The sequence below is a fragment of the Oreochromis niloticus genome, linkage group LG18 (genome assembly GCF_001858045.2).
Source record: "Oreochromis niloticus isolate F11D_XX linkage group LG18, O_niloticus_UMD_NMBU, whole genome shotgun sequence".
Taxonomy (NCBI): Eukaryota; Metazoa; Chordata; class Actinopteri; order Cichliformes; family Cichlidae; genus Oreochromis; species Oreochromis niloticus.
Genome location: NC_031982.2, coordinates 26,901,452 through 26,925,258, shown reverse-complemented (window position 1 = coordinate 26,925,258; position 23,807 = coordinate 26,901,452). Strand labels below are relative to the sequence as shown.

Genomic DNA, 23,807 nt, shown 5'->3' with positions numbered 1-23,807 from the left:
GTGTTTCATCCTGGCAGACCTATGAACAGAGGAAGATTGTGGAATTTACCTGCCACACAGCCTTCTTCACCAGCATTGTGGTTGTCCAGTGGGCTGATCTCATCATCTGCAAGACAAGGAGGAACTCCCTCTTTCAGCAGGGGATGAAGTAAGTGAGTGGGGTGTGAAGTAAGGGAGGTGGAAGAAAGGAAAAGAGTGCTGATGGAAGGAGGAACTGAAGCATGTAGATGCATAAATGAGGGTAGTCAGAAAGGTACTTTTATTCTTCAAAATGAAAAATGATTTTGGCTCTTTTATTTGAGGTTGCTAATACTGGGATCATATCGTCACTGCTATTTTAATGTTCTGTACTTTATAAACCTGTATAAACCTTTTCTTTTCTCTGATGTGCGCCTTTTTTCTGCCTAACAGGAACAGGATTTTGATCTTTGGCCTGTTTGTTGAAACAGCTCTGGCTGCCTTCCTCTCCTACTGCCCTGGAATGGACGTTGCCTTGCGCATGTACCCCCTGAAGTATGCTCTGCATATGCATATCTCCACTGAACTGAAAAATAACCTCTTAAAGACCTAATAGGCTGCCATTAGCCTGTCACTCTGGACTTTAAATGTAGTCTGTGATCTTCTTAAACACCATGTTGTTATCCTTAATATTCAAAAATGGCTGCAATGAATTTAACAATTTGCACTCTGCCTGTGAGTCATCTTCCTTTTCCCCCCTCAGGATCCTTTGGTGGTTCTGTGGCATACCGTACAGTCTTCTCATCTTCATTTACGATGAGGTCCGTAAATTTATTCTGCGGAGGCAACCAGGAGGTAAGCAGTTATTAAGAGAGAACCATGATTAAAAGATTTTTTTAAGCTTATTTATCTTCTTAATAAGCTAGAATAATAATCAAGTGATGGTGCGGTATAGTTGTTGATACCCCTATCTCAACCACCACATGTGCCAAACTTTTAAAAGCTTTCCTTCTACCTTGTGTAACTCGCTCAGCCTTCCGTCCTTGTAAAAATAAACACCATAAAAGAGAAGACTGTCCAGTCCTTTAAGGACACATTGATTGACAGTGTTGCCACAGCTCTGCTCTGTTGATCTCACCTAAAGCATCCCAGCAAGCATTTGACAGATGGTGACACGCAGAAGAAGATTGAGTTCAATGTCATTCCAAACAAGCACAAAGTTTTTATATATATAAAAGCACCTTGAAGTGGTGTGGACTGAGATTAAAAATGAAAGTACAGGTAGCCAACAGTGTTGAGTGTAGTGTATTTACAGCAGAGGAAGTAAGCTTTAATTTTGGTGTAATATTAAAAGCATAGTTTATTTCTGACAACTTCTAACACTTGCAAATGCAGGCTTCACACTCCATCACTGAGGTTCTTCTGGTTCATCTGGTTGCTCCTGTGATTCATGGGTTTGAGAGCAATATCTTTCAACACTGGAAGCAGCCGTCTTTTTGGGCTCTCACATTTTATATGACTTTATGTAAATTTTGTAGTTCACCAAGTTTTCCAGACGGATTTGAATATTATTGTTATTTTTACACGTATTGTCAAACATCATTCAGAAGCTGTGCTTTTTCCACAAACGGCCCTTCATTCCCAGCATTTAGTAAAGCAGCTGAAATCTATCAGCCACCCAGCAGAATGCAAACCAGTCAATGCTGAACAATTCTGCAGCTTTCAAAAATGCAGCCTCTGCAACACTTCACTGATTATTGTCTTCCAGGTTTGATTTCTCACAAAATAGCAAGTAAATGCAGCACTCTCTGGCAGTTTGCTCTGTCATTGAAATCTAATGTGATCTGATACTCGGGCCAAGTTTTCAGTCAAAGCTGATCCAGGAAGGATTAAGATCATGCATTACTGCTTAGAATTTTGGGTTCACTTAATGTCTCTGTTTTGAAATATCCATTTTAGAAATGAAACAGCCCATTGAAAAACCCATTTTCATCAATGATTACTTCTGTGCTCCATTGTGATATCTAAGGTTTCTCAGGTTAAAAAGTTAATTGATCATTCATCATAGAAAAAAAGACTTTTCTAATTACCTTAGCACACTTGAAAAGAAATTGTTCTGCTGATTAAAAGAAGCAAAACAAAATGACCAGTTGAGTGTTTGGAGCATCAGCCTTTGTTGGTTTGATTATTGTTTGGAGAAAAAAGCCATAAAAAGAAGTGTTTTCTTCTGAAACTCATCAGTGTTCTTATTCAAATAAATAAGTGCTATTACATTAAATAAACTGCTAAATAATTAAATATGTTTAAATAATGCCTGCACTAACAAAGCAAACATAATAGAAAGAGAACTGAGCGACTGTGGTTCACAGCTGAGCAAGAGCCAGACTGTTGTGGTTTGTTAAGGACGTAGTAGGCACTGTTATATGGAAACTCCAGAATTCGCACATGGTTTTAATTTCTTAGAAAAGGAATATTAGTGTATTTTCATTTAGGATTTCTTTGTAGTTTATTTAACTGGTGCAACCATTTCTGCTGTGCTGACATGAACAAAATAAAAATATATATATATATGTATATACAGTGCAAACTACACCTCAACAATATCAGCAACCAATGCAAAAAGTGGGCATTATATTAGGTATGCTAGTGGTAAACAGAATTCAATGATAATTAATGACCAATCAATCACAAACTAATTTCTAAGTGGCCCCAAACTTTTGATTGGTAATACATTTTATAAATACATGCCTAATTATTCACAAACATCAAAACCATTCCTTTGTGCTAAATGCTGCTGTATGAAAACATCTGTGACCCTTTATTTTATATATCTCCAACAATATATGGCTTACAGAATCATCGAAATGTCTCTGAAGAAGAGCGCACACGGTTAAACAAACGGGACAAGAATATTAGACTTGGCTATTTATTTATTTAGAGAAATTATGCAGTATTACATATCTGTAAACATGTGAACCTCTAGACTTAGCAGTTAATTAGATGTTAAAAATCAGGTGTGAGGGTGTGATGTTTTAATGAGCCTAAAGAACAGGGATCTGTTAAAGTCTTATCTTTGGAGCACATGTTTTTCAAAGTTATACTTCTGAGAACTTTCACAGACTCTTTGTCAATGCTCATCACCATATTTAAAGAGTCTGCACTTCACAAATCCACAGTCATACATACTGTTCAAGACTGATGTTCAACAGTCTGGCAGGTAACAAATGAACCAGAGGAAACTTCTGATCATCTAAGGACCTCTCTCACACTGTCTAATATTCATGTTCGTCCACTATCAAAATACTGAACAATGGCTTGTATTGCAGGGCTTCAAGGAGACACAGACAAGCCTGAATGATATTTGAACTCGGGCTGGATGATAAAAGGATAAAGACAGTTATTCCAAATTATCTTTTTGTCAAAAGAAGCATTGGACATGGTCAATGTAAAGGCAACACTAATCATTCTAGCTATGTTTTGATAGACAACCGATTGACAGGCCAGTGACAACAAGAAGAGAGCCACGTGTTATCAGTCACCTGGTTGGAATAGAGTTAAAGCAACATCAGGTTAAGACACGCACAGCGTAAGAGGAGCCACTGACAGCAGCACATGTGCTAATGTTTGGGCTACTGTAGCCATGCACATCAGTACATTAGGAGTGTGAGCAGGATAAAAGACAAAATGACAACATAAAATTTTAACGAAGCATTGCTAAACATGACAGCGCATCGAACACAGCCCAAGGCTCAAAAGACGAGAACGCCGTTGAAATGTTCAGTAGTGTGGAAAGATTTCTGTCTATTTAAAGTTGCACAGATGCAAAGAAGGATGTTTGCAAAATCCACAGCTGAATGTTTACCTGCACAATGCAAGACTTTACAGTCCCAGACACTTTCTCTTGTACCATGCCCCGTGACAAAAAACAAAGAGACACTGATGCAACTGCAACAGTTTACTTTATTGTAAAAGATGTGATGTAATGTAAACAGAGCCAAAAATGTCAGGTTTAAGTGAATGATTCAAGTAACTGACCCTCATTACCGACTCCCTGGCCATTTCTTTTCCAGCTGCGTGTGGAGTGTAAAGAGACAGGAGAACATCTGAGTCACACTTTGCTACCACATCAGATTTGTGGTCAAGTCACATATCTGATCCATATAAGAGCCTCACTGCCCACTTCACTGAGTCAGAACTGCACTTCTTGTGCTTTCTTAAGAATTAATTAATTATTAATTGATATATTGTCGTGAAGCATAAGTGGATCAAAATTGAGTGATCCCTTTCACAGGCCGGTGTCCTGTATGACAGTTAAGAAACCAAATCCCACAACTTCACAGCACTAATTGGTTTTATTTATTTTCTCCTTTGTTTACATTTGAAAGTTGGAAAGTCTATTTAAAACTTTAAAACTGTTTAAATCTATATAAAAGAAATGATACCGTGTGGGCTCTTGAGATATGATTTTGTCCTTCGTGGAGGACATGAGATTTTGATGCCAGCTATCATTTATGCAATCTATATGAGTCCTACTGTCCTGTAAAGAGGACATCCTGACGAATGAGGACATCCCACATTTGTGGGTGTTGAGCTAAGACAGCACATGGATTTACTTTCCAAAATGATGAGAACTGCAGCTTCCAATTTTATGACCATAAAATTGGGTGATAATAATTTTGCAGATATTATGTTTCCATTACTAAAAATCAAACTGCTTCTTGAGATCTTCTTTGAGAGTCAAAGAGTTAATATGATTTCAGAAATGTAAAGTAATTTTATGGCACCCGAAACAAATTTTAGTCAGTGGACAAAAGGACTTATCACATTGCATTTTTAACCTTTGTCCATACTTCAGGAAGCAAAGGGCAGAGTGAAGCAGAAAGGATTTTTCTCAAAATTGTGGCAGGGAGGGTCAGTCTTATTGCTGTCAGGGGTATGAGGTGGAAGAAGGCCAGACATTAGAGCAGGAGGGTGAAAGGTCAGAGGAAGACATATCAGCATTTGAGGAGCCTGAGCAGCAACAATGTGATGGTACTCACCCTCCATAATAAGAAGTATTAAAAGAAGTATTAAATTGTATCATGTTTTCAGCCATTACACATTTCTAGAAGCCTTTTCAGCTGAGAAGCTGGTGTGTGTGTGTCACACACACACACACACACACACACACACACACACACACACACACACACTTTTACCCTGTTGATTTATATTAATTATTATTAATTAATAATATATATCCTTAAAGTATATATAATATAAGCATATATAATATATATGCTAACTCTACATTTCCTGCCTTTTTCACTTTAATTTCAACTATACTGAAACTACTGCCAAGACAGTTGGACCTCTGATTACATCAAACAGTAAAGAGCAAACCAGGTCTTAGACTAAAAGATGTCAGACGACACAAACCAGAAGGAAGTGGTTTTAAGTTTTAATGCTGAAGGTAGCATTAAAACGTAACGTATTCTGGAGCTGAAAACATTCTTCAGCATATCTGTGTTCATGACATAACTTAGATAACCTAGGATCCAACTTTACTGCTTCCTAGTTATAGACAATTCAATAAGTCGAGACAGATTCTTCAAGATTGGCCAGTCGATCAGAGTAACAAATGATCTTAACGTCCGATCACGGGGAAAAGGCTAAAGCTCTCTCGAAGGTGACATCTCCTTAAAAAAATGCAACCTTCTGCTTCAATCTGATGAAATCATGAAAAGATGATTCGCTTCACAGGCCGGTGTCCTATATGGCAGTCGAGAAACCAAATCCCAAGACTTCAGAGCCCTAGCTTACGCAATACTCCTCATCCATAATGAACTTTGGGTGTCATCATTTTGACCCTGCTCAGGCTCCTCAAACGCTGGTATGTCCTCCTCTGAGCTTTCACCTTCCAGCTCTCATGTTTGGCCTTCCTCCACCTCCTTTCCTGACAGCACTAAGTATGACTCCACTTCCACAGATCTGAGTAAAATCCTTTCTGACTCGCTCAGCACTCTGTCATATCATGCATGATCACCGCTGGTGTCATGGGTGACATGACCCTAATGATCCAGGTTTAGGTGAGCATTAGGTGTGCAGAGTAGAGTTAACTAAAACAAATTTTTTAAAAAGAGTATGAGAAAGTATTTGTTAAAATAATGTTTTAATGTTCATTAATTTTTCCTTCATGAAATGTTTTAATATTCACAAAATGAAAGACATTGTGCCAGAAATCCACACAAGAATGGAAACAATATCCTTACATTACATCACATCACTCTGTGGTGAAACAAGAGCTGATTCCCGCAGAAGATAAAACCAAAAAATAATATAAATAATATTTTTTGTATCCATCATTTCCTGTTTTTTCCTCAGAAAGAATTATGAACCTATGTTATTTATTTTAAAAACTACATATATTGTGATCTATCGATATATGTCACAATATATCTCAGTGACTGATATAAAAAAAAAATTTCCATGTCACCCAGCCTTAATTTGAATACATTCACAGTAAAGTCAAGAATAAGAATAAGAAAAGTGCATAAAGCCAGAAAACAACTAATAACACAAAAATATTTCTGCTGAGGAATGTTAGTGGGAGAATTCAGTTAATGTTTTGCAGTAGTCGAGGCAAAGTCCTAACCTTTATGTTGTAGAAATTGTGGAACAGCCCAAAGCAAGCAGTTTGTGTGAGAAAACCCAAAGTTTTGTGTTTGCAATACTGAAATGGACTAAATTCCTCGAAGGCAGTGTGCAGAACTGATCACTGCATATTTATACTTGCATTTATTGCTTCACAAAAGTGTCACATGGGATGCTGAAAACAGAGGTTCAGATGCCATTCACAGATCTTTAATACTGACTATTTTTTCCTCAAAATGTAAAGGACCAAGTCATATTATTGTGTAATATAATTAATGCTGTTCTGTTTTTCTTCCTTGGATATTTTAGGACATGTTTATACAAAATCATTCATGTTTATACAAAAATATGGAAAATTCTAAAGGGTTCACACCCTATTGTTGCAATTGCAGTATATAGCATGCAGACCTGATCTCAGCCTATTCATGTTCATATGTAAAACTTAAACCAGGAAACTTAAACCTGTCCCACACCACCAGAGCCAGCTGAAAATGATTAGAAAGGAAATTAAAGCAGGCTGATGAAGACTCTTGAGATATGTACTGAAGATTATGCAGATGATATGGGCACCTTACAATGGCTCAAAATCTGTTCACTGCCACAGCCTTACAGCGGATGAGGGGCAAGACACGGGGAGACAAATACAATTTATCGTGACAGTTCATCATTTCTGTTAATCTGTGTGTCACGGGCGGCTGATCAAAGTCTTAGAGTTATAAGGGGATTCATTTGGAAATGTACGGAGACAAAGGCAATGAGATGAATACAAATAGAGCGATACAAAAGGATATTATGAAAAATGCTCGCCTGTCATTTTGTTCCCTGACACTTTCTCTCTTTGTCTTTCTGCCTCTCTCTCTTCATCTCTTCCAGGCTGGGTGGAGCTGGAGACATATTATTAACATTCAGAAAATGTCAGTTTGAGGTGTGTGTCTGCGTGTGTGTGTGCGTGTGTATGCATAGATGTGTTTGTTTGCGCTCATGAGTGTAAAACTGTGCGTGTGTGTCTGTCAGTTGTAATATTGCATGGATCAGTTCACAAATCTGATTATCAGAGAAATACTGCTGAAAATAGGCTTTTGAGTTTTTCTCTTTTTTTCTCTTTATCAGAAAACATTTCCAGCATAGTGATAGTAATGTAAACCTTTGTGCCTTACACAAGCTGCTACCAAAGTGTACTGTGGCCTGTTTGGCTGGAAGGGAGTATCAGATGTTGTTTGTGTTAAATTTGACAAATAAAATGTATTCCAAAGTATGTCTGCCCATCATTTAAACATTACTCACCTATATGTATTGTTCCCTATTGCAAAGTCATATAAGCAACCTGATTTTGATGTGCCACCCCTCTGAACATTGCTGCAGACCCCAAGGACAGTCATCTCCAAACATGCTGGATCCAATCAAACTGAGCATCTGCAGGTTATGAAGGAACAAGCCAACAAGACCCAAAGTATTTTCTGCCAGGTTTTCTCTTTTATCTGTTGGAATACACAATCTGTACAATATTACACAGATGTTTTTAATGTACTGGCTGATTCTTGTGTGAGAGGAGATAATTGGAAATATCTAGAAGAGCTTTTGGGCATCACTAACTTTATTATTATTATTATTTGTATTTATGAGTGTGGAGTGCATGGAGCTCCCATTTTACAATACTTGTTCAATGCATCCATTTTACTTGACAGAAGACATGACTGGTGGGCTAGTTTGTTCTTGTAATTGATGAATGGGAGGATATTCCAATAATGATCTTCTTGAAAAAATATTCCTTTATCTTTGTGACTTCTCTTGGGCTCTCTAAGCCGGGCGGTGCACCCAGACAAAATAGGCATTGAAAAAAATAAAAATGATTCAGACAGAATTCACACACTAAGTAGTTGTGTCCCTCCTCTAAAATCAGACTTAAACTGCAATCATCACCGGACATGAAAAAGGAGATGAATCTGATATTTTTTTCGGCATCCTGTGCAGATTTGATTTAGGAAAGTCGTTTCCCCGGTGGATAAGAATACTCACACCCACGAAAGCAAAGGATTGAAAGGAATAAAAAAAATATGTCGGAATTTTTCTGAAAACAAAGACTCAGTGTTTGCATGTTGCTGTCGTGTTACAGAAAGAAAAGCAACCAAATCCTGACAAGGAACTGTTATAAAAGAGTAGCTCCTTAGTGTAGTGGGTTATGCATTTGCCTAAAAAGCAAAAGCTCCCAAGTTCAACCTCAGGAGAAAACATAAATCCCTTTGGGATTGTGTCAGGAAGGGCATCTGGGTTGTTACAATTATTTTTAAATTAAAAGCCACACAGCTGTACAAATACTTGCATCAGTCCATTTTGTCAAGTGGACTGTGCCTATAGACTGAAGAAGTCACTTGGATGAATGACGAAACATTTCTCCCACAAAACGCTACGTCCAGATGAACAGAATCAACTTTTGGAGACTGTGCCTATACTAACTTACATCGGGTGAGATTGAGAGGTAGGGCACAGGTTGTGACAGGTGACAGGTTGTGTACATCACAGGGGTACCAGAGAGGCAGACAACAACCCGCACATTCACTTACAGATGCTGATAACTGTCTTTGGACAGTGGGAGGTACTCAGAGCACCCAGAGGAAATCAAGAAGTAAACTCTAAAACATTTAACCTAATTTTGCATTTTACTTATACAGTCACATTTCCTTTTCATTACATTTTTCATATTGATTTGATTTCCATTAGCATAGGGATTTACCTATTTTAAAAAAAATAAAAAATAAAATGTCTCAGTGAGTATTTTATTTTTGTTTAAATTTCTGATGTTTAACATGAAGTTCATAAAAGTAAAGGAAACAGATATTTTTGTAGTTATTTTAGTTTTTCATAGTAAAAATTGATTTCAGCCTTAAAATGTTGAATAAATATGGGACTTCGTTTAAAGTCGGATGCATTTTGCTGGAAAGAGGTTCAAGATAAAAACATTTTTTCAACAGTAAAACAGACATTTTCTGTAAAATAACCTAATTATTACACGTCAGCTTCAACATTACGCCATACCTTACAGCACTCAGACAGTTCAAACTCCTTTTCAAGATTAGATGCTCTTCAAGGTTTTTCGATAACGCCGCGGAACAACAACATCCGTAACGTCACTTCCGCTCACTGCCCGTCAAACATGGCGCTGCTTCTAAGGTCAGTTTATCTTTGGTGCATAACTTTCGGGCTCGGGGAGCTTTTACTCCTTGTTCTTGGGGTTATTAAGGCACTCAGAGAAAATGTATAATAAGCTAATTGCACGTTTGAGGTCGACGCGCCTCGGTGTAACTTGTAGTCTCCATTTATTATCCTTGTGTACCGCAAGTGTGGTGCGAAAGCCGCTAGCTCACTGTAGCTATCGTGCTAGCGTCAGATGTTCTTGGTTATCTGAGAGTGGACTTTGACAGGTAGTTTTAATAATGTCAGACGTAAGCGGTTATTTGGCGCCTTAACCTTCATATGACCGCTTGACAAATGCTTGATTCGCTGTTGATAATCTGAATTTGTTTGATTTAGGTTTCTGTTAAGTGATAATCGACCTACACTGTTCCAGTGTCGTAACTCTACCCAGGTCAAATGATTGTCAAGCTTTGTCTGATTTAACTTAAATGTGAAACAGATCTTTGTTTAATAGAAGTGAACCTATTACCCTTTGGAGTTTGTTTAACAGACATTTCTCATCTGTTCTCTTCTCCCTAGAGCTGGAGTTAAGACTTAGCTTTACATATTGCTGGGTTTTCCCAAAGAATATGCAAAATTTATGACCATAACTGTTTATAGAACTATAAAAATACAACATTGAACTACAAAACATTCTCTCTTAAGCATTTTTTTTATTGACAGTAATGACAATTTTACAGTGTGAATAATAGCGAAACTCAAACTTCCTTTGTGTCCTATTTTTTGTTTATTGAAAAATTTTCATCTTAACAACATATCTTTCTTATGGTGCTGCTGGTTTACTCTGAAGTAAACCAGGATTCAAATCTAAACCTGTTTTGTTTTTTTTGTTTTTTTTTTGTCTTTAGGACGTTGGGACGTCAGAGTGTCTGTCTCGCCAAACCCCAGTACAGTGTCCTGTACAGACAGTGAGTTCTGTGCTTGTTTGTTAGTGCTTAGAAATGCACACATAGGTGCTGCTGCAAACTTTTTTTTTTCTGTAACCACCCCATTTTCTCTCCTCTTCAGTGTGGCTCCAATGGGATCCACAGCCAAGGAGGAGATGAACAAGTTTTGGGACAAAAATTCCAGATTAAACCGACCCATGTCTCCCCATATCACCATCTACAAGTATGTACTGCATACCTTCTGGTGTCTACTCAGAGTGTTGTTCAGACGTGACTCAGTTAAAGTAAAAATCATTTGCTCCGTTTGTTTTATGTTTTCAGAGACACCTCAAATCTGCAGCAACACATTTTCTGAGCTGCAAATATTATTACTTTTAAAGTCATTTTTTCTGATTGTGCAGGTTTTTCATTCTTTCGAAGTTAATAAAACAGCAGGGCAACCCACAAATACCTGAGATTTAGTGCAATAAGCACCTTATAATGTACTGTCACCAAGTTATTGGAATCCTAACGCCTGCAGTAAAGAAACCCTTTTTTGTTCAGTATATGTCGGTATATGTAATTTCTCACTAGGCTACCCTCCTGGTTCAGCTGCCTTTTTTTTAACTTTAATATTTTTCTGTCATTTGGGATCATTGTGATGACTCAGGGCACCTTTTTTTTTAACACTGTCAACAATTTTTAGCTTCTCCAATCTGTAATCCAGTGATTTAAGTCATACTCTTTCACCGAGTTTAGCCTATTCTGTACTAGAGCATTAGCATATTCATATTTATGCATGAAAACTTTGCATGTGCATCGATCACTGGGACAAAATAAAAGTTCCATGATTAAAATTTAAAAATTGCAGTGCTGTTACTTGTTAATCAAAGCCTCATTCAGCATAAAACTGTTTTAAAACTTTAAATAATCATCAGTTGAGGCCTGTATGTGTGAAATCTAAATGTGCTCTGTGTTTTTTGGGGTTTTTTTGCGTCTCAGGTGGTCTGTCCCCATGATGATGTCCATCACCCACAGAGGAACTGGAGTTGGGCTCAGTGGAGGTAACACATTTGTTTTTTCCATCCAAAATTAAAGTTAGAGCTAGTAAATGATTAATTTAGCCCTTAAAATACCAGTTCTGAAAGAAGCTATACAGCCGCTGTCAGCTTTTGAGTGACCCTGGAAATGTCTTCAGGGCATTTTAGTCTGTCACTATTGATTTCTGCTAAGTGCATTTACTGGAATTACAAAACAGAAGTTGTTCAATACAATTAAACCCAACATGTGAAAATTAACACTAGATGGCTAACAGCTTTCAGTCATTCGCCTGGAGTAAAAACACGTGTCATTGTGGTATTGTATATCAGTGCTGCTGACCTTCATGGAACATGCTGTAAAAGCTGAATCAGCTTTGTTTATGTGTTAATTGGCTTGATAAGGGCCAAACTCAACAGCTAGGCTAACTCTCGGACATTAAGTGCCACTCACTGACTCTCAGCTTTCTATTAGAGTCACATGAGTAATCACGTGCCTGAAATCGACTTCAATTCACAGTGAGGGAAGTAAAACTGTCACCAGCTGACAGGAAGCCATATCAGTCTATCTAAACATAACAGTCAGTATTTAACATTTAATTTTCAATGCAGCTTTCTGTATGTATATAAATATTTTAAAGAATGTCTTTTCTCACACAGAGTTGTTTAGTTTATATTCTTTATCATCCAGGCAGTACAGAAATAGAAGCTTTAAATGAACCATTGTGTTCAGTACATTGTAGCAGGCAGCCCGTGAAGCGCTGGTTTGATCCAGAGCCATTATTTGGCTGTCACTCCAGCAAGAGCAAAAAAAAAAAAAAAGTATTTACATAACCGAGTCTTTTACACGTTGAAAAATTACTGGTGAGCTGGATCATATGGTGAAGTGGCTTATGGAGAGAAAATGTTGCATGTGGAGCATCTTTTTACATGTCTTAATTTCTTACTGATTATGAAAGGTGTGGTGGTCTCAGGATTTCTGTCTGTGTTTAGCTATCTCAGCATTTGCGGTGGCGGCTCTGGTTTTGCCAGGGAGCTATCCCTACTATCTGGATTTAATCCACTCACTGTCCATTGGTCCATTTCTTACTGGGCTGGCCAAATTCGGGATTGCCTTCCCAGTATCTTACCACACCTATAATGGCATCCGCCACTTGGTAAGATTTAATAATTCATTTTTTAAATTGCCTAACGATTTAACCAAGGAACTGCTTACCTTTTTCTTCCTCACACTAGAGTCTGTTTGAAATTCTTTGGTAGTGTTTCTATTTGCATGTTTTATGAGGTGTCTGGACTGCTTAGCTTAAGCTTTTAAGAGGATACAGAGTTTTGTTTTGCTTTTGTCATGTTTACTAATTTTACTGATTACATTTGCCAACATTTATAAACTGAGGATGTTTTTGTGTGCTTAATGTTCTTTTTATGATCTTCTTCTGTTTATTATTATCTAATCAGGGCTGGGATATGGGCAAAGGCTTCAAAATTCCAGAGGTCTACCGCACCGGCTACACAGTCATTGGTCTGTCCGTCATCACGTCAATAGCCCTGCTCATGATCTGAGCCCAGGACCAGACGTGATGAACAGAGCGAGTTAAAGTGAACGCGAACTGAATTTCACTGTGGGAGTTTTGTTTTGTGTATATGTACCGTGGCCTAATGCAGACTTATGTCGTCAAAGTGTTCAATAAAGGATTATATTATTCTAAACTCAGAAATTATGTTTTGATGTTTCTTCTTTTGAATTAATTACACTTGGAGAGTCTTTGGGGTCAGCAAATGATGCAGCAGAGTGCAAAGTGCATGCAAATGTGACCCAGTTTATTTCACACTTGTTCTCAGTGTGAACAACAACCAGCGGCCAAAATTAGACATGTCCTACATGCCTTATGTAATTTGCCTAATCGTGCTGTGACGTCAAAATCATTAATCACTTTTCTTTGCCCTGAGTGCTCAGTCACTGCCAGTTCAACCAGTGTGCCTGCTGATGTTGTTTGTGCACAGAAAGGTGTGTTTGTGGTTGTGGCAATCTTTTTGTTTTCTTTTTTTTTTTTGTAAACTGTAGGCTGTCATTTATATTTTAACTTATCCATGCTGCAGATGCTCAGATACATTTTTAACGGCAGGAAAGAGAGAGGCTGAAATGTAGAGAGGCAACTCAGTGGTGGAAGCTGTGCATGTGAACAGGCTCCTCACCGGCAGCCTGCCTCGGGCCTTACCTCCTACTGAGCCGCACAGGAGATACACACTGCATCTCACCCGCTTTTGTCCTGCAGTGTGAATAAAAGCAAGCTGTGATGTAAAGTCAGATCCAACTCCCGCTTGTGCTGCGTACAGTAACAAGTGCATACAGATCAACAAAAAACAGGTAAATGTTCTGAGGTTAGCCTCTAGTCTAGTTAGCTGCAACAAAATTGGCTCATTAATTTGTAACTGATGCCTGGAGGGGAAATGCCTGTTAGGCAGAATGTCTTTTTGGTTTACTGATGAAAATATATATTTTTGGGTGTTGCGTCATGTGTTTTGTCAATCTGTTTGTAAAGGACACAGCAAACTGTTTTTGCCAGTATTTGTAAAATTCAAGAGTTAATTCAGTGCTTTTGATGGTGTTGTAATCTCCACAGAGTCATATCATCTCTGTTGTTGGACAGGCATCGCTATACCTAACCACTGCCAGCTCAATGTTACATCAACACTTGCAAAATGCCTCTCTGTACATGAGTTTTTTGTCTGATTGCTGTTAATTTGGCATACGCAGGATTCCCCACACAAAGTCCTATCCACACAACAGGCACATTTCCACCTGAGCTGCACATCCATTGGTCTGCAATTTTCTATTGTGATGGACGGGAAAATTGCTCAGGCTCTGTGGGATCCAAGACCGAATTTGTTTATAGACTGTTTGCACTAAACCCTGTGGAATTTCTTCTCATTTTTGGGGAGTAAAAAAAAGAAATGGGGGGGGTAATAGAAGTATTGGCTGTTTTATTCCCCTACAAACAACAAGCACTCTGGCTCATAGTTGTTGATGCATTTCCAATGCACAATGTTCCATCTTTTAGTTTTGCTCTGATAACATCACCATAATGATATTTTGACGAGATAACTTGCACGAAACCAATGGGGGATGAAAAGCGGGAGTTCCCACTGTTTCTATGAGACATTAAGTCACTGATGATTATGCGGCGGCAGCACCCCCTACCGGTTGGCAAATTATTACACCACGGAGCTGCGGTCCTGATGCTGAGGGATGGTGAGGATGCTGCGCAGGGCTGGGAGGGGGAGTATAAACCCGGTTTTGATAGAAAAAACGGTGCCTCAGTCTCTGTGGCGCAATGGAATAGCGCGCTGGACTTCTAATCCAGAGGCTCCGGGTTCGAGTCCCGGCAGAGATGTGGATGTAAGGATCCGGCTGTATTTTTTTTTTCCGTTAATGAGAAGGGTTAAGAATAAAGCTTACATTTTTTAAAAATGTTCTTTGCAGATAAAATTTGCATAACAGGGCTGCTCTGCTCTGTCGACGGCAAGGGTGGATGGGTGGAAATAAGATGATTCATAGTCGTGTTTATTTTGCAGAAGCTCAAAAACAGTGCATCTGGCCTGGTAATTTCACACGAGCCTAGTCACCGCGCAAAGGTCATCTCTTTAAAATATGCAGATTTGAAATAGGGAAAAGGCGTGAAACACAGCAGAACTTCACGGGGCTTCCTTCCCAGCTTTACTGTCCAGGCTGCGCGCTCAGTTATCACGGGAGCACATTACTGCACAGTCTCACCAGCGGACACGCGCGCACGCTCACGGTTTCGGCACCTGGGGCAGTGCGCTCATTTAAACCAGAGCAAAAAGCTTTCCTGAAGCAGCGGCAGCAGCTAAACGTTTAAAGCCTTTTGCCGTCCTCGTAACAAGTGTTTAATGATGCCAGATGCCGCGTTTCCATCCTCCCATTCGGTTCAGAGACAGAGGGAGAGATAAAGACTCCGGTTTACTTTGAACATAAATGACTCATAGTGCTAGAAAATGGTGTCGTCTCAAAATTGGTTTTTTGTATGCAGATTCTGTATTGAATTAAAGACCATAACTACATTGTACAGTGCGAGTGGAGAAGAAGAGTTGGTGAAAGTCATTGTGTATTTTTAATTAAGGGAAATCAGGGTGGGGACCTTTCTGGAATCCTTTCAAGGATCCCTGAAGGTGGAGTATTTCCATCTTTAAAACCCCCCAAATCTGGGAGCCCAGAGCTGATATTGTTATTTGCTTTCAGTGTGGGAAAGCAGCTGCTTGCTTGAAGATCTCTCAAACGCCACGACTCCCCTTACCACTCCCCCCTCCTCCCGCGCTCCCCATGGTTTTTATATTTTTTTTTATTTATTTATTTTTTCATTCAACCCCACCTCCTCGGTTTCAGTTTGTTGCCACCACCACTGATTGGGCTGTCGTGCCATCCATGTTTAACCCCATCATGCCTCCCCACACACAGACCTAATCCGCCCGCAAACTAATCCTTAATCCTCTCTGGCAAGTTGAACAACCCCTCCCCCCTCCTCGCTCTCTCCCTTCCACCCTTGGATCCTGATTCCCAAACGGGCCTGACGTCAAAAACGTCAAAACTACAAGGACTCTCCCCTTTAACGTTTGCAAGCATATGTAAAACTCCCAAGGGTGTAACCATTATGAAACATTGGTGGACTACTACACAAACTGTGAAACGATAACGTCTCAGCAAAGTAGGACTTACAGTATTCTGGGAAAATAGGGAGGAAACGGAAGTCCCACAACTCCACAAGGCCAAGGACTCGGTTAAATCATTAGGCAACCATTGCAAATTATCTAACCGATGGGAAATAGTAGTGGTCCTATCTGCAAGATATAAGTAATAGCTCCATAGCATCAATGATAAGAAACATTATACTCCACTGAGAACCGTGACAATCAGCTTCAGATGACCCGATATGAGATATGTAGGTCTGAATTCAGGAGAAAAATGTTGTACCTACTCTGTAGGCTATGGAAACTTTAGATAAAGCGAGCTTATGTACAACAGGGGAAAATGAAATTCCATAAAGGCAGATAAGGTCAGATGACTCACTGTGGGGTATTATAGCAACATTACGATGATTTTTCGCTATGGTAAGATCTTACTATCCGCTCCATCTCCTTCATGCTGCTCTCAGCCAGTAGGCCCCTGCTCTGGCCCTGTTATCCCGGTGGTACGGGCCAAATCGTATTAAAATCCCCTCCCTCCCTCCATCCCTCCCTCCCGTGTCCCCTCCCCTCCCGCTCGTCTTTCAGACAGTCTGTTTTTGCTGCAGTGAACGGTAGCCGTGGAGAGCGAGCAAGAGAGAGATAGAGATACAAAGACAGAGTGAGAGAGTGAGCGGAGGGGGAAAAAGCAAGAAAAACAAGGAGTCGGGAGAAGGAACAAGGAGAGAAAAAAAGTCGATAAAAGCAGATTGAAAGAAGGCTCCGAACAAGCGACTGCTGCGCATCAAAGGAGGGACCTTACTGGGGACCTTATTGGAGACCAGCATCAACAAAACCCGACTCCGGAGGCGGACTATACCGGTGTGTGTGTCTGTGTGTGTGTGTGTGTGGTTATTGCCGTGCAATGTTTCACAGTTTGTATTAATGTACAGTGTTAGAATGTAGCCTGTAGGGCGGACAGGAGACACCTGTCAGTGGTGACGCTTTTCCGTCTCCAGGAATGTGTCCGTGTGCGCACTGCGAGTCTCCCTTCTCTCTCTCTGTGTAATCCGTTATGCCTGTCCAGGGAGAGAAGTGTATAATCCCTGCGTGTTTCATAATTTACTCTAAATGTACGTTTTGTTGTCGGGCTGTCTGCGCTGTTCCCGACTCCTCTCCTCCTTTTTTTTTTCTTTCCGAGCTCTTTTGCAGAAAAAAAAAAAGATCGCAACTCGCGGGGTGTGCAGCAGCCACCTCTCTCCAGCCTTTTCAAGAGTCTCCCAAATTCTCAAGAGCACCAGATTTTTCTGCAAGCGCGGGAGAAGGACTGGTTTTCCGACCTGAGAACCAGTCCTTTGGTGCTCTCGCGGTCCGTCGCAGCAATGCAGGTAGCCATGCGCGAGCTGTTGTTGTTTTCATTATTGTTATTATTATTATTGTCATCATCTTTATTGGTTTCACTCTCCACGTTAAGCGTAAGCAAAGAACTTCTGTTCTTCGCGCTCAGTTTCCGTGTTATTTCCCATGAATGCACTTGCTCCAGTTTTGTTTTCGCTTCTCGCTATCACTCAACAGGAAGGGCTGGAGCAACAATAAACATAGACACCCCCCACCCCGTCTCTAGTCCCCAACATCCCTTTCCCATGACATGCCCCCCCCCCTCCTTCTCCACGTCCCCCCTCCGCCCCATTACTCCATCCCACCCTTTGTCCCCGCCCTAACCGCCCGCTCGCGCGTCCGTCCCGCAGGCAACGTTACAGCCCCGGTTCCCTCTCGGCGTTGACCATGAGGGAGCCGTCCACAGATGGACCGAGGGCTCACCTCTGCGCAAGCTATTGCTATTTTAAGGATTGTGCGTGAGAGAAAGAGGAAGAGAAGGAAAGCGAGGGAGAGAGAGAGAGAGTGAGAACGAGTGCCAGAGAAGCTATTAAGCACGACGGTCCGTCTCCGGTCTAGTGCAAAGCGCACCGTGTATTCTCAGCGGGCGGCAGGTGTATCTCTCCGCTGCTGCTGTGGCTTTCATTGTCTTTCCTCTTCTCTTTTTTTCTTTCACTGCCAATTGTGGGAATGTTGCTTAGCGTTATTTTTAATTAGCATGAGTTAGTTGGAGCTTGAAAATGGGCCCAGAAACATTCGTTTTCCTTCTTTCCACATGCGCACAGCTTGTTAAAGTGGAATAAATTCACAGTAATATGAACACCACCCCCACCCCCCCCTTCTTCTCGTCTCCCCTCATTAACACTTAAACATCGCCACCATCTCCGTCTACTCCTCTGTTTGGCTCTATCACCGCCCACTCTCTCCTTACTCCCACCTCCCTCAATCAGTTGTCGGTATAGTATGACACAACCAGATCGATGAATACCCATGGAGCAACGCGTGAGTAACGGGTGGGCCAAGCGTTTATTCATTTGCAGCCAACCAGTGGCAGGGGATGCAATTAGTGGCCAGTTGGCCTTGCCTGCTTGTTTTCTTTATCTCTCTATTGCTTTCCCTGCAGGTGACACTCCAGAGCTCCTCTGCCCTCCTGAGGATTCAGTGAGACAGGCGGATCTGTGTGCCCGAACATGGCCTTCCCATCAGCCCCCTTTGCATTATGGAGTGTCAGCTTATTGACAGTACTCTTCACAGCTGCAGTTCACAGCAATACTAGCTTTGGTAAGCACATCTCTCTCTCCCTCTGTATCTGTCTGCCTCTTACTGTCTCTCCCTGGGCCCCTGACCTCCCTGACCCACTCTCTCTGTCTCTGGTGGTGCCCCTTATCTGTTTACTTGAGGCTTTTTCGTTGTTTTCTGTATTATGACAAGGCAATCAGAGCGGCGTTAATAAGCACATGGGACACTCCCACCTCCCCAGACCCCAGTGGAATTTCTGCTGTTGTTTTTTAGGAATGTGTGTGACTCGCACGTGGGTGTAGGGCTCAGCAATGCATTGCAGGTCCTTTGCCAGAGTAGCACACTTGCCCAGTAACTTCCTCTTCTTTTTCTCTGTCAGTGACATCTTAAATGACTTGCATAAGGTCGCATAAGACGCAAAAACACAGGCAAACACTCATCATTAGCAGTCTTGGATGTTTACCTGCTCAGCATCTCTCTGTCTTTCTCATGAGTATACACTTGGAGATAAAGAGTGATTGTCTTGTGCTTTCTCAGGTAGGAACAAAGCAGTGTGCAAATTCAACTCTTATACAGACACATGACAGTCCTTATGGCTGAAGCTCAAACTGCGATGAGCTGGGTGCGGCTCAAAGCGGATGGTAAGAGAGGATTTGATGAGAGAAGCACTTTGTAATGATATCATCCTTGCTGTGAGTGGCAAGAATATACAGACCGATGTGCTTTCCAATTACATAACACTCAAGTGACTGACTGCTGGTAATACAACCTTTAGAGGGCGAATTTTGCCAGTGGTAAAATGGTGCGTCACCACTGGCCCTCAATCCACAGAAAATTGATTGACATAGGTAGAATCCTGTCGGCATGTTTCTCATTACACTTGGTATTTTTTTGCACAGTTTGACAAAGAACTGTGAGACAATATAGCAGGTAATAAGGCTCCTAATAGATGTTCCCTGATTTGCATTTCCAATATATATTCTCAGAGGCCCCTTGTATTCACTTATGCACACCCACACTATTTCACAAATCTGAATGCACCTGTGAATACACACTGCATGCATATGCATGGAGACATACACAGTATACGCCCATAGATATGCACGCACACGGACTACATTTACTGTACTTTGAATTTGTTTATCCACATCAGCTGTTTTTATTTTCTGTTGAAATAGGTATACTTGAGTTTCCATGCATTTATGAATTCAATTTGGGGCAGCGAAGGATTGTCGGTGTGAGCTCACATTGGTCAGTGTGGTAGAAAGTGAGAAAGAATATGGGTATGTCAAGAAGTTGGGATCAGGGTGCTGTAATACAAATGCAAATGGAAGCATGTCAAAACCTTGAAAGTTGCTGAAGATGAGAAATGCACAAACAATCACCTCAGACTGAGGCGCTGATGATGAAATATCAATCTCCTGTCAGGATGCTGACCCCAACTGTGTAGCTCGTCATTGAAACCCAGGCGCTGGTTCGTTATTTGGGTCCGAAAATGATTTTGGCCCGCATTCACACGCATGTCACATTTGATTAAGGTGTGCCTGGAGGGAGGCCTGACCATGCGTGACCAATTCTTGCTTTGGTCTCACCTAAGTGCTGTTTTACATTATCATGTCAGTCAAGGAGAGTAATTAAGCCTGGGACGTCTGACAGCATTTAGGAGATGAGAAAACACGTCAAAGAGCACAGCTGAGAGATGAGAAGCAACCGTGGAGTGCTGAGTTAACAATTTTGGCATCCATGTCTTTTTGTCAGTAATATGTGTCATCAAAGAATGATCAAGTACTTGTATTAATTCCACAAAAATCAAATTAATAATATTGCTGCAGTGAAATCAGTCAGAATCACTTGTCAAAAATGTTCGAAAATATATATATTTTTGCACCATATAGAAATACATTAATCAGAAGAAGACTGGATACTTTTTTTATCAGTAGTATTGAAATTTGTCTTAGTGGCCTTGATGCAAGAAATAATGAAAACTTGTAGATTTTCCCACTGGCAAACAAGGAACCCAGCCTTTATTCAACACATACAACACCAAGGAACAATGCCAAAAAAATTCAAGATACAGAAAAATAGATATATTCATGAATAAATCTTGTGTTTGCTGTTTTGTGCTTGACATTTGAGTAATGTGGTAAGCAATGGTGTTGCAGTTATAGAGGGAAATGTAGTGCATAAGCCGCAAAGCACCAGCCCATCACTCACATCCGCTCCGATCTGTCTGAATGTTGTGACACAGCAGCAGAGCTGTTAGTAGAAGGTGGAGTAGGGTGGGGCAGACAGTCAGATAATGCCGTCATAATGGAGATCTCCATGCTAAGTGGCCTTGCAAGAGAAGGGTCTACTTAGCTTAAATAATTCAGTGTTATGTATCAGAGAGGAAAACGATTAGCTCAGCAAGTCAACGTTAAAGCAGATGAGCCATCAGAGTAGGACCGTCTATTATTGCTATACTGAGAGTCCACAGTGGATTAAAAATGGACTGTTTGTGTCTTATCATCGGTCAGAGTGTTACAATTAAGAAAAAAGAAATACTTTCCCAGGAAATATGTGGTTGATCATATATTATGATAGCATTCATGAGTTTAAACTGTTGATCAATCCTGGACTTCGAACTTCCATTTGATGTATGTCAAAGTCATGGAAAGGACAGCACTAACTCTGCTCTGGATTTATCTGTGACCGGGCATCCTTGGAGCATGTGAACGAATCAGGGAGACACTAATTGCACGCCATTTGACATATCCATTTCCACAGCTGGATGTGCAGCCATGCGCTGTAGATGGAAAGTGCCTCTCAGAAGGGCACAGATTAGGCATGCAATTGGCCGGCTGTGCCCTGGTTCTGTACCGCTGACCCAGTTACCACAGGACTGCTGTGTAGTGTGAGGGTCCGTCTGCTGAAGCACTCAGTTGACAGCAAGTAGAACAGTGTGCTGCGACCTCCAATCAACCACCTGGCCCTCAACGCTATGGCAGCCTGATGGCAGTCTGATCTCAGACTCCAGTAGAGTGTTTGCATTCATGGCAGGAAACATGCCTAATAGTTTATTTACTTCAGCGAGTTCTGCTAGTCAGAAACACTGAATGAATCCCGATGCTTCCAGCTGAGGCTAGTAATGGATAAGGATTAAAGGACGGGAGCAGTGTGGACCAGTTGTTAGTGTGGTAAGATTTATAGGCGGGAGGGCTCTGCATGTGTGTGTCTCTGCCAGTGGTTCACTTTATACTGCTGCAGAATGGGTTCCTTTCCCCCAGGAGCAGCTCTTTCTCACTGGCTAAAAGCCCACTTCCTGTGTGTGTTGCTGTTGTTTGGTGTTGACTTCCTGTGTGCCAAGATGGGGGAACATTTGGCTAATACACAGTACGGCTAGCACACAATAGCAGTAGGCGGTTTGGATGGGAGGCCTCTGCCTGTTAACAAGGCTGACTGATAAGCAGTGACTCATTAACAAGCCGAGGTACACAGAGCCTGGGGGAATTACCGCCTAGCCACTGTGACATTAATAAGAGGCCTAAGCTATTTTTCCATTTGGCTCCACTGGCATGGGGCTAAACCAGTGGTTTCCAATCTCAGTGCTGGCTATTTATTTCCTCCAGTGCTCTTCTATTAGTTTCAGCCACTGGTTACCTGGTCTGATTGGAGTGTGGGCTGATCAGTATTGTCAATGTGGGCTGTAGCTAATGACATCTGCCGCTTCAATAGAAAAACCAGACAGCCCTCATTAGTTTTCTGCAGATTCATTCAGAAACATCTGGGGAGGAGCCCAATTAATTATTCTTATACTGATCATGCCAGTTAATTAGCAATATGTTTGTCTTTTAAGAGAAAAACGACAATGACATAATCCAGCACATATCCCAGATTTGAATCTGTGAGACTGAGGGAGATTGTGGCACTATATGGATCCAATTAAGCATCTAAAATACACATGCTAAAACATGTAGTGAAGCTCCAGGAGACTGTCTGCTATCGGAATTTTAAATCTAAAGCCATATTACTTCTATTGTCTTGTGTGTTTATTCTTCTCTGATCCTTTAAGTGTTTTCTTGTCCAGATCAGTTTTCTGATTATAAATTGGATTCTGATTGGCTGGCATTAGTTTGAAACAGATTCACATCTGGCAGAAAACCAATTATTTCTCCTGTTCATCATGCCGATTAATTAGTGTGCTGTGGCTGATTGATTAAACTCCCAACAAAGCTCTAACCATGAGCACTAGAGTCCCCGGGAATGATTTGCATCACACATTATGCACATTGCTGTTTCTTCATGTTATGCTCATACATCTCTCGACATGCTGAAACATTACACATGCGTAAGCGGCAGGAAGAGAAAGTCACAGCTCAACAAGGCAAAAGTGTTGATAAGTCATTTGTGGCTAAATTAAGCAGAATTAAAATGCAGTGGCGCGCCAGTATCTTCGGATGTTAGAAGTATCAGCTGCACCCAAACAAGACTCCATTAGACCTCATCAATCTGAAGCAGATCTCATCCACCCAGGCTCTCTCAGGCAATGTGAGATTACATCAGAACAGATCAGTCTTGCATGCTGCCATCATAATAACAGCAAATGCCATTAAGAAACTAAAAGAAAGAAGTGCTCTTGAGATTTTGATGAGCGGCAACCCATTCATCGCCCTCTCAGGTGCTTCGCAGAAGACACATCACTTTGCAGCAACTCAGGGTTGTGAAAAATAGGGGTCCCGCATTTACAGAGCAGCCAGCTTCAAAACCATCACCTCACAAACACACTACCGATTAAACAAACCTAACAACAACAACAGCGTCAGCCTTGAAATAAATTAATTTAGCATGT

At 40.9% G+C, this 23,807-nt stretch overlaps 3 protein-coding genes and 1 non-coding gene across 11 annotated transcripts in view; all 4 read left to right on the top strand.

The window, feature by feature from the left end:
• Window positions 1–8,356, top strand: part of atp1a2a (ATPase Na+/K+ transporting subunit alpha 2a) — a 50,890-nt gene extending 42,534 nt beyond the window's left edge. Inside the window, exons 21-24 of the mRNA XM_003447457.5 lie at window positions 18–148; window positions 412–513; window positions 722–813; window positions 7,465–8,356. Of these exons, the coding sequence (XP_003447505.1) occupies window positions 18–148; window positions 412–513; window positions 722–813; window positions 7,465–7,493 (354 nt within the window). The 3' untranslated portion in view covers window positions 7,494–8,356. The remainder of the gene's footprint in view (window positions 1–17; window positions 149–411; window positions 514–721; window positions 814–7,464) is intronic.
• Window positions 8,357–9,626: 1,270 nt separating this feature from the next.
• sdhc (succinate dehydrogenase complex, subunit C, integral membrane protein) lies at window positions 9,627–13,401 on the top strand. Its single transcript, XM_003447458.5, has 6 exons — window positions 9,627–9,759; window positions 10,632–10,691; window positions 10,792–10,893; window positions 11,652–11,713; window positions 12,680–12,843; window positions 13,142–13,401. The coding sequence occupies exons 1-6, from the start codon at window positions 9,743–9,745 to the stop codon at window positions 13,244–13,246; spliced, it is 510 nt and encodes a 169-aa protein (XP_003447506.1). The 5' UTR covers window positions 9,627–9,742; the 3' UTR covers window positions 13,247–13,401.
• A 1,603-nt stretch (window positions 13,402–15,004) lies between these two features.
• On the top strand, window positions 15,005–15,078 carry trnar-ucu (transfer RNA arginine (anticodon UCU)). The gene has a single exon. It is a non-coding gene; the product is annotated as a tRNA-Arg (tRNA).
• Window positions 15,079–16,955: 1,877 nt separating this feature from the next.
• cadm3 (cell adhesion molecule 3) overlaps window positions 16,956–23,807 on the top strand; it is a 96,988-nt gene continuing 90,136 nt past the window's right edge. For 4 of the 8 annotated variants that reach the window (XM_005476746.4, XM_005476743.4, XM_005476742.4 and 1 more), the window contains exons 1-2: window positions 16,961–17,245; window positions 18,864–19,021. In XM_005476746.4, the coding sequence (XP_005476803.1) occupies window positions 18,931–19,021 (91 nt within the window). In that variant the 5' untranslated portion in view covers window positions 16,961–17,245; window positions 18,864–18,930. Of the gene's footprint in view, window positions 17,248–18,300; window positions 18,743–18,863; window positions 19,022–23,807 lie in introns of those variants that run through there. The other 4 variants (XM_025900158.1, XM_005476741.4, XM_005476744.4 and 1 more) reach the window with 4 other exon arrangements.

Coding starts and splice junctions, on each gene's coding strand:
- sdhc (XM_003447458.5), top strand. Junction 10,894..11,651: donor CCCCATATCACCATCTACAA/GTATGTACTGCA, acceptor TTTGCGTCTCAG/GTGGTCTGTCCCCATGATGA. Junction 12,844..13,141: donor ATAATGGCATCCGCCACTTG/GTAAGATTTAAT, acceptor TTATCTAATCAG/GGCTGGGATATGGGCAAAGG.